This window comes from Hevea brasiliensis, chromosome 9, assembly GCF_030052815.1.
Source record: "Hevea brasiliensis isolate MT/VB/25A 57/8 chromosome 9, ASM3005281v1, whole genome shotgun sequence".
In the NCBI taxonomy this organism is placed as follows: Eukaryota; Viridiplantae; Streptophyta; class Magnoliopsida; order Malpighiales; family Euphorbiaceae; genus Hevea; species Hevea brasiliensis.
In genome coordinates this window covers 91427152-91438277 of record NC_079501.1, presented here as the reverse complement: position 1 = coordinate 91438277, position 11126 = coordinate 91427152, and the positions used below count along the sequence as shown (strand labels likewise).

Below are 11126 nucleotides of genomic sequence, written 5' to 3'. Positions count from 1 at the left end.
TACACTTCTATATCTCAAGTCACACAACCATATCTCAATCACATCACATGGCACCTCCTAAGCCCATCCAAACAGTCAACAACTACAGTTTTGAAAAATTACAATTTAATCCTTATAATTAACACTTTTTGTAAAAACTACCATAATGAACTCTAAAAATTCTAAAATTTTGCCCTACAGTTTTTAGCAACATTAATAGGCTAATACAAAGAGAATTATAATTTTCTAACTATCTACAATTATTTTTATGGATTTTTTTTAATTTAAATATGAAATTAAATAATTAAGAAAACTTAATTTTTAAAAATTATAATTCTGATATCGGAAACGTATCTGAGACGTATGAAAATTATGGGGTAACCTATAATCTTAACCTGGTTCTGAAGTAGCCTCGACCGCCTGTCTGTCTGCTAAAAAATGCAGACCGATCGACAGTTGAATTTTCGCGAATCGAATGTACCTACATGAAGGCCATAATACGAGGGTTAGTATATAATATTTACGAAATTTATTAACCTCATTTAATGCCGGAAAAAATACTACGAAATTTCGAGGGACCCACCGGAAAATGGTGTAAGAAAATTTTGAAATTGGCATTTTCGCGAAGCTCTCGTTGAGGGGAGCACTTCGGTACTCTTGGATTTTTCATGGGGTTCAAGGTTTGCGAGAAATTTAGCTCAAAATCAAAATGGGCTAAAATTTCCCTAGTAAAACTTGGAAAAACCGCTGGATATATTTTTGTGTTCTTAGTGTCTATGGAAAGCTCTTGAGGTGTAAATGGGTTTTGAGAGAAGACCCAGTCCAATCGGTGGCCGGATCGACTGGGAAGCTGAAGCAGTGAGTGCGTGCAGGGGGAGTTTTGGTGCGACTTTCTAGCGGCTTAGAGCATCGGCCAGAGGCGGGGAGGTGTCCAGGCGAGGCGCTGGTGGCCAGGGAAGGGTTGGGCGGCAGTGGAGCGGCAAGGGGAGGAGAGAGGAGAGAGAAAAAGGAGGGGGAAGGAAGGTGGTCGGGCATGCGAGGGAAAAAGGAAAGGCCGGTCCGATTCGACCAGTCCGACCAGATCCGATTCGATTTGGACAATCCTATTCAGGACTCTAAATTAAATTTTTTACTTTGCTCTATGACAAAAAACGAGACCCAAAAATTTCAAAAAAATTTCATAAAACTTAGAAAATTTTATAGAGTCTAAATATATTTTTAGTTTTGCCACGTGATCTTTAAATTAATTTTTAAAAATCATCAAAATTTCACATTTTCGAAAAATCAAACCCAATTCTAAAAATTTAGAAAACTTCAAAAAAATTCTCAAAATATTTAATATAATAAAATACTAATATTTACATATAAATAATTTATTTAAAAATTAAGGGTGTTACAAAAACACTTATAAAGTTAAGAGACCCTTTAAGAAAGAAAAAAATATATATAGAGAGATGTTCTAACGGTACTAGTTTTGTTGTTTCAATTTGCTTGACACCCAAAATAACACATTGTCCTTGCACTCTCAAGCATACTCATCAAAAGATGAATTTTCTTAATGATACCATTGAAGGGGATTTTTTTTTAAAAAAAAAAAAAAAAGGCATTGGTACATTATCCAACCGCAACAAAATCACATTAACAACTGCATATTACAATTACTATCATTTTGTCCACTAGAAAAGAGAAGAGGTAAGTTCAGACACATCAGTAGCAACCTGAGAAAAATCTGCCTTTAATTTCTCCTGTTCCTCCTGTTCTAGTTCGCCCTTTGGAGGCTTGGTTAACACCAGAACACAACATGTAGGTCTCTTGGTAACTCCTGCATTTGCAAGATCCTGAAATGACAAATTAACATTAGGAAACAAATATTCAATAACAAAAAAAATTGTAATCATCTCATAGGTTTATGCTTTGCAGTAACAAAAAATTCAATAACTCATTTTGGCAACCTCATACTTAATGAGTTAAAGTGTCTACCATCACATGCCCAGAATGTCAAGAAAAGTTTTCCATTTCGTTGAGACTTCAAACTTATCAAGCTATTAAGGCTTTGAGGAATTACCGATGATTCAAAGCATTAAAGACACATACAACGATAAGGACTAAGGAGGTGTTCAGTACGAAGTTAACAAGTGTAATTGTCACCCTTGTAACTTTTAACTCTTCATTAATGTTGTTTGGATGTTTAAAGAGACTGTGTATAAAAAGACAAGATTAAATTTCATCTCATTAATATTTATACCTTCTTTGGGGATTAAATATTAACTTTAGGAGGCTTAAGTTAATAATTACCCTGTTTAAATATTAAAACTTACAAAGATAACATTTGACTTTTAATTTTTTAACCTCCGACCAAACACATTCTAAGACTGCTCTGGTGTCTTCTCACTACACCTTCATAACAAATTTGTTGGCATGGATAACTAATAAGCCATTTTTATCCGCTTATTAATGAAAACTGTAGGTCTTGTCTTATGTTCACAAGCTATCGTAGAACAGAAGGCACTTCCTAAAAATGAGAAGTAGAAATGAAATTTTATACAAATACGTGATTCTTGATACAAGAAGAAAGAACAAGAGGTCTGCAGTGTCATAAAAAAAAAAACTTACTTCTTTTGAGGGAACATATATATAGGGAATGTCAGCCTCCTCACACAAGATTGGGACATGAGTAATTACATCTATGGGAGAAATGTTCCCAGCTATGACACATAACCTGAAACCAGATCCAAAAACATAAACCATCTTAATATTCTAAAAACAATATCAGACCTTAATCTTTAAACATCAAGCTACACTGTGCATAAACCAACTAAATATGCAAATTACATGGGAACAATTAAAAATAGGTCTTCAACAAAATATGAGAGAGATGATTCAAAATAATCAATTCATTAGCAGCAGAATTTCATAACTGTTCAACTTTGACGACTGCAATCCAACTATTGATGCATAAAAAGGATGTATTCAACAAAATGCAGCCCATAAATGATAAATTGTCCTCTACAAAGCAAGTGCAAATACAGTAAAATAGCAAACAAGAAAACAGGTACAATATTGCAAAAATATCAATACCATCCCAAAGTTCTCTTAAGAAATGAAATTGAGAAAACTGCATAACCAGCAGAGCCTTATTATAAAGATTGAACGATGACACACATGGCTAAGAACAATTTCACACAATGAACTTTGCCAAAGGCTGAGAAATTACTAGACAAGATTGCGCCATCTAACAAATTCTAAACAGTTCAAAATATCTGGTTCTACTGTAACATAATGCAGCTCAACTCTTCTATTCTTCCCCAATTCTAAAAAATAAATACCATGAACTTTGCCAAGGATTCTAGAACAACAGCACATCATTGGTTTCCAAAACGAAAAAGGGAAATAATCCATGGTCCTGCTTTGTTTAATAATGCAAAGAAACAAAAGCAACATTAAGAGATGATAGGATCGCTTCAAAATCCCATGATGTATAGAAAACTGACCCTTTATGACCACGCCTAATACTTTTAACCACCTCCTTCACTCCTCTCTTCAAGCATTTGTGTTCAGCAGCTGAAAGAACAATATTATAATGAAAATAAAATCATCAGCAATAGCACAAATTTATCAATTGCACCAAAAACTAATAAAAATCTTTCATAAAAAAAAAAAAAAGAATTCACGCCCATTACCATCACCATTATCAATTCTATTAAAAAAAAAACCATCTCTGATTCAAATTGTTATTCTAATCCCAAAAAGTGTTATGCATTGAAATCTACAAATACTCAAAATCCAGAATAAAACCACCCCAATACAAAACAAGGTGGCAGAGAAACAAAATCAGCTAACAGATGGCAATTGAACTTTTAGTTTCTTCTCTTCACCAGTTTCTAATCCAATCAAACAGGTAATATGAAAGAAATAAAGGCAGCCCTTATTTTCTTTCTCAAAAACAAGGACGAAAAAAGGCTCAGGTTTTCTATGGATAAATGAAAATCAACATACCTCCGCGAACTAACTTGAGGGTTCTTTTGCAGAGCTTTTTACCAGCAAGTGGCTTGGCGATAGGAGACAGAGCCAACGTCTTCTTCTTGTCCTTCTCCTGCTTCCGCGACCTCTCTGTTTCGCTGTCACTTCCCATATCTCCTCTCTCAATCTCGGTGCTTGTGAAGCAGAGAAGGATCTATGTGCGATGGCAGAGACTAGGGTTTTGCGCGCTCTTTCTAGTTTCTACACTGTTTTCCTTTGCTAATGGGCTTGATCATGACCCGGTCTGGCCTACTCGAGACCTTATTTTGGGCAGCCCCGATCCGAATCCATTATTTTTAATTATTTATAATAATTTTTAAAAAATATCTGACAAATTATAAATTTTAAAAAGGAAAATTGCCAAAAAAAACCTCAATCTTTGGTAATTTTTATAATTCTACCCATCCTTTTTTTTGTTTAACAATTTCATCCTAACCTTTGACATCCGATTTAATTTTACCCCACCGTCAAAATCAGTTATTAAACTTAATAGCAATGACATGTCATCATATTTAACAAGCATTATAATATTTGATTAACTACTAATTATGTCTCTAATTTATTCTAATAATTCCTAAATTAAAAAAAAAAAAAAAAAAACTCAGGAGCTCTAACTCAAAATCGATTATACTACTTTGGCTCATTCTTCTTCTACTTGTTCTTGCTCATGGAAGAATGGCATAAAGAAGTAGAATTGATTCTGATAGGGATTATTATGGTAACTGAGGAACAGAGTTAGTGATTAATAAGATATTATAATACTTATTAAACATGATAACATGACATTACTGTTAAATCTAACAATTAATTTTGATAATAGGGTAGAAAAGAATAGGATAGAATTGCCAAAAGAGTAAAGGTTAGGTTTTTTTGGTAATTTGTCCATTCTAAAATAACAATTTGGTATGTCGAATCCTAAACTCGCCATTATTTGGAGAGTTTTACTTGAATATTACTTTGATTTGAGTGGAAAATTATATAATTAAAATAAAAATAAAATGTAATGTACATTAAAATAATATGACAAAAAATCATATAAATATAATGTAACTAATGTTTAATATAATGTTATTTATAATTAATCGTTTTTAATTAGCCAATAAATTTTATTTATGATAATTACATTTTTGAATAAAGTTATATATTAATTATAATATTTGGATTTTAATTTTTACAATGAAATTACTAATTAAATATATTTTAAACTACTAGTAAATTTATGAATTGATATCCATTAAAATATAATATATGGACATATTTGTTAATGTAAATATAGTATGATAACTTGATAACAAATTAAACTTTTAATAATTGATAAAGTAATTATAATTAAAGATAAATAGAAAATTCCATGTGCACCAAATAATTTTTAGTTATAACTTTTTTATTTATAATATATAAATATTAAATTTACTTATTTAAATTAAAATATTAATTTTAATGTTAATTTAGCTAATTCTATAAATAAAAATATTGATTGGTTTAGAAGCCATTAGACTTTTAATTAGATTATATTTTTAAAAAATTACATGTCATGACAAATTTAATTGTAACACATAATATTAAATTAAATATGATAAATTTGAAAATATAATTTAATAATGACTCTTTTATTTTTTCTAAAGAAAATAGCTTTAGTTTATTTATATTCTATTTTTAAATATAATTAATTAAAAAGAATATAACTTTGATTGTTTTTGCTAGCAGAGAGTAGTTAATAGGCTTTCAGCAATAATTCATTCTAATTAATAAATTTAGCTTATATCGTATTTAATCTAACATAATTTAACTTTTTTTTTGTAACAACTCAAATTAAAAAAAAAAAAGAACCCAAAAAATCACAAAGACGCCCGCGCCAAATTTCACCTCCCTCCTCTCACTTTCTCTCGCCTCTCCCTATCTCTTTCCTTCTTTTTCTAGCAAACCACCACCGCCGACAATGCCCACCAGCACGACACAGCTCTAGCAACCCTCCAGCCGGCCTCCAGCGGCGGCCAGAACCACCAGAAGTGGCGGCAAGGGAGAGAGAGAAAAAAAAAGGGTCCCAAACTTTGAATGCTCGTATTCGGCGATCCCGACGTCCGATTGGAGTGATTCTAGTGGCTATGGACTCCTAAGAGAGAGCCCTTTCAGATAAGACCAGCCTCACCGGCTTTGGTGGCCATTTCCGGCACCAGCGAGGAGAGAGAAAATCGACCTTTTTTTTTTACTTTCCGATGAGATTTTCAACAATCCGACCGTTGGATCGACGATCTAAGCCCACCTATGGACTCAGGAGGAGGAGAGGAATTGGTGTAAACAGTTCCGGCAAATGTCACCGGTGACCGGTTGCCGGCCACCGTGCGCGGTGGTTCCAGTGAGCTTTGGGGATGATTTAACTTTCAAAGACTTCCTCATAAATTTTTGAAATTTTTGAGACATAGATAAGCTTCGGGTAAGATTATAAATGCAGTGTTTCTTAAACAGAAAAAATTGAAAAAAAAAAAATTCTAAGAAAAATATATGATGAAAGTAAAATTATTTTGAGATATTCTATGGTGTTTGTTGAATTTTTGAGTGATTGTAGAATATTTTTTAAACATATAGATGGATTTTAGTTAGATTTTTAGCATATGGGCATATAAGATTATCTGAAATTATGATATTTAAATTTTATATGATTGGTTGAAGTTTGAGAATAGAGGTTTAAAATGTTAATATTGAATTGGGTTGAATTAAGAATATGTTAGCTGTTGGAAACTTATGGAATTGAGTAGTATTCTTGAATAAAATATTCATAGGTGATTAGAAAATTACAATTCCTTTTGTAATGGCTTTATAACTTTATTAAGGACCGCAGGACAAAATTTTAGAATTTTTAGAGCTTGTTGAGGGGATTTTTACAAAATGTCAATCATAAGGACTAAAACGTAATTTTTCAAGTTTATGACTATTGTCTGATTTGGAGGGCCCAGGAGGGGCCATATAATATTGATGAGATGTGATTATGAAAATTGAGAATTTAGAAGTGTTATTTGAATTATTTTACAGGTTTGGTAGGTTCTAGGTATAAGGGAAATTCTGCCGAATTTTCGACATAAATTAGGATTGCCTCTTTAGATTTATTTTTATTTGAATTAGTACTAATAAATTCATAATAAAATTATGTAGGTAATCAGGGTCAATCATCTTCCTTCACCCAACCTCTACAGTCGTCTCTGATGTACTGTGAGTAAAATATTAATTTTAATTATAATTTCAATATTATTATATGTTCAAGCATGCCCATGCATCACTTATAAATATATATCTATGTAGTTAGACCCTAGGCACGTTTTTTATTGCATTCTTAATTGACGAAGTACCATGGATGTTTTTTATGATAATTTGGAGCAGTGTGCGTGCGTTGGCGTACGTATAGTGTGTGGTATTGTATATGGATAGGATGGGTAGACACGGCTTGAGAGATATTCGTTGGGACCTGGTCCTCTTATGGATAAGTAGGGTAGGCACGGCTCGAGAGACACTCGCTGGCCCCCACATTTGGTTCATTAAGCGAAAGTCCAGCTTGAGAGACACTCGCTGGCAGAGGTTGGATTAAGAGAGCTGTATAGGGGATCAACTCCCGTATATGTACAGTTTGAATATTATTGAGTGTGTGTATGCTCCAAATTACATTTTTGCTGTTATGATGTGACTTGTATGGATATGTATGATGGTGTTACAGTTCACTGTTAGGACGCATTAGTTTTAGATAGCTATATAAATTGTATTTAAAATTGGTATTTTACTCTCTGAGTCGAACGCTCACTCTTGTTCACCCTATTTTTTTTCCGGGCTACAGGAGAAGACCTTTTTCAGAATAACCTGCTTCTTTTCTTGCAAGTTATTGATAATTACTTAATTGTATTATTATTCTCTAAATTTGTAATTTAGAACTCCGTATGTACTAGCAGTAGTATTGATCTTGTCAAGGACTGTATGAATTTAAGCTTTTGTATTAATAAATGAAAATTTTTTATGATTTTTAAATAGTTTGTAAATGATGTAACAGGATTGAGCTGGGCTCTCCTAATTTTAATTTCTAATAATTATTGGGTTAAGTTGGCCCGAAATAAAATTATAATAGTTAATTTAAATTATTTTATATGCATGTTGGGCCTAAATTGTGGGCTTGGTCATGGGTTTGGGAACAATAAGGCTTACTACAGGCCTCGGGGGCTTTATACCGACCCAGGTCCTGGTGCCGGTCCAGCCCATGGGATCGGGTTGTGACAAAGTTGGTATTAGAGCTTAAGCTTTAAGTTCATAGGAAAGTTTATACCTAGAGTTATCACATGCGAAGTAGAGAATTCTGTTTTTTCTTTTTCTATAATTCTTTGTTTCTAGATTCTGCGTTATATCTCGGAAATATAAGAGTGCCTCAGTTAGTGTTTTGATTTTCGTGGAGTACATAGAAATGTGAAATAGAGTTAGCAGACATGTTGAGATCTGTCATGGAAATACGTTCTCCAAGAAATACTATATTTCTATCTGTATGGGTCCAAGTGTCGTGCCTATCTAGTGCTAGGCATGAGTACATAAAGGTGAGTTTTGATAGTATAATTGCACTAGATAAGGGTGAGGATACCATTGCTGGCAGTCGTCAGTGGATGACCTAGTCAGAGTAAGTTTATGATAATAGTAGATTCAAGAGAGATAAGAGATTAGGAGACCTAGTCTGTCAGGACGTATCGTAATAACTATACAATGTTCTCGATGTCTACTCTGTAAGCTGCAGATTACAGTACCGACATAAGATTATTGTGTAGAGTTATGTGCATCCCCGTGGTGCTTCATAATGAGGGTGTTTGTGAATGGCCTCTGTTTTTGTACAGTTATGCCAGAACAGAGTTCTATATCTGTAGAGGAGTTGGAAACTCCTAGTTAGGGGTCTAGAGTTAGAATATTGAAAGGTCACAGTTAGGTGATAACTAGAGTCAGTGACTCAGTTACCCTAGCATGAGCTAGAGTTACATCAAGAGTTGCCATCAGACCAGAGGTTACGAATTAGTTGCAAAGTAAAGGTGACATCTATAGAGTGAGACCATCTGGTCTTCGGTATAGAATTTTGGATGGTTTTTACAGTACGACAGATGTTTTGCTTAGAGCTTAGTGAGAATAGTATACCTTGTGTGTATCAACAAGGTGTAAAGTACAACCTACTACCTAGAGAAGGTCGGAACTATGAATTGATGATTTACAGAGCTATGATATGATAAGAGAGTCATTAATTTGACATGGTTTTGGCAAAGTGGTAAATGTAGTACCTTTGTTGCAGTAAGTTAGGGTATAGTCCTATCTTTTCAAAAGGGATAGAAAGTTATTACTGATAATGATGACTTATGAAATAGTGTCCCAGATGGGACTATTGCGTGAGATAGAGAGTTGTTAGCTCATGTGTTCTGGAGAGGGTACAAGTTCCATATAGGAATCATAAGATGTAAGATCAAGATGTATGTAAGCCATTAAATTGAATGACGGGTTTGGATACCTAGTATTTTAAGTTTTAGCTAATTAAATGGATATGAAAAATTGTAGTTACTACAGATCCCCTCCCTAAGGTAGTAGGGGGTAGTATGTAGTCCAAAAGGGTAAGAACAGAGATCACGCAGGAGAAATATAACTGCTATTCCCTAAGTTCATCCTTAGATTCTTAATGCTTAAGACAAAAGTATACTCCAAATAAAGTAAAAGAAAAAGGACAAAAGTTAGCAGTGATAAATCATAAAATATGTATATATATATATATATATATATATGTATATATATATATATATATATATATATATATACATATAGATGGAGTGCGGTTCAAATGTAGTAAGAGAGATAGCCTGAATGCTAGTAGAAGTTTAGCTAGGGTAGTTAGAGGATCAATTCCGAGTAACATTGAGGTATAGATGACGTGGTAGGGATAGTGTAATTGTATAAATTTCTGACATGATAATCAGGTTCAAAAAAAAAATAGAGCTAAAGAATGGAACAGTGAAAGTTCGGATTTGGGTAAGATAAAAAGAGTTGGCTAAAGAATAAATTGGAAAAATAGATTAGGATAAGATTCGGAAGAATAGAGCCAAGATACCAAGGAGGTGAATGTGGTTCTAGGAAGGGTAAACAGGATAAACAAAAAAAGTAAGGATAGAGAGCGTAGAAAAAGATGGCATTAGGAAGAACATTGTCAAGTTATGGAACCCAGAAGTACAGGACTTAGAGCAGGTCATAATTGATGTAGTGTTAGGAGCCTGAACCTAGAGCTTAGAGTTACAGGATCTGGATTAGACTTTATCTGTTTTCTACCCCCAAGGTAGGATAATTGGGCAATGACATAAGAACCCTTTAGGATAATTGGGCAATGACATAAGAACCCTTTTGGTTGTTGACAGTATAATGGAAATTAGGTGAGGTGTGCGACCAAAGTAGGTAGTAGCTGTTGAGCGTGCTGTGGTCACTTGAATTGTATTGTCAGATAAAGAAGCAAGATCAGTAGGAGTAAACTGGATAAAAGTCAACATAAAGGATTTAAATATGCAAGATGAGGGATAATGTCACAGAGGCTTGATGTTAAATTCAGAATGGTGAGACCTAGAGTCTAAAATTGGAGTTAGACAGATATTTTCAATGTGATCAATAGGATAATTATGTAAAAAAAAAGAGTAATAATAAATAAATAATAGTATGATAATATGTAGCAGAACGCTAGTAAAGGTCAGAATAGGACAAGATAGGTATAGGTGTAATTATAAGATATTGAGAAGTACATGGATTAGAGGAGTGATTATTGGTAAGATTGGAGTAGATCTGAAAGAATCTGTGAGTGCTTTTATCTTTTAGAATATAACCAAGTATAAGGAGCATTGGACAAATAATTATAAGTATGGAAGATAAATGGAGAGTAAAAAGGAAATAGTAAATTCTAAGATGATATATCAGGCAGGACAGCAGTATAACAAATGATAGACATAACTGATATTTTGTAATAAAGCACAATAATTACAAAGAAATAATTAAACTAAAAAGGGAGACTAAGGGGTATGAGCTAAATCTTATTTATCAAACAATGGTATGCCATAAATGGTGGGAGAACATTTCTTCTTCTTTTCAAATTA

At 33.2% G+C, this 11126-nt stretch overlaps 1 protein-coding gene across 1 annotated transcript; it reads right to left on the bottom strand.

Annotated features, from left to right (window-relative positions):
- Positions 1 to 1569: 1569 nt before the first annotated feature.
- LOC110652734 (H/ACA ribonucleoprotein complex subunit 2-like protein) lies at positions 1570 to 4235 on the bottom strand. The gene is made up of 4 exons (XM_058153950.1): positions 3976 to 4235; positions 3471 to 3540; positions 2593 to 2698; positions 1570 to 1817 (listed from the first exon to the last, which is right to left on the bottom strand). Exons 1-4 carry the CDS (start codon positions 4109 to 4111, stop codon positions 1656 to 1658), a joined length of 474 nt encoding a protein of 157 aa, XP_058009933.1. The 5' UTR covers positions 4112 to 4235; the 3' UTR covers positions 1570 to 1655.
- Positions 4236 to 11126: the final 6891 nt, after the last annotated feature.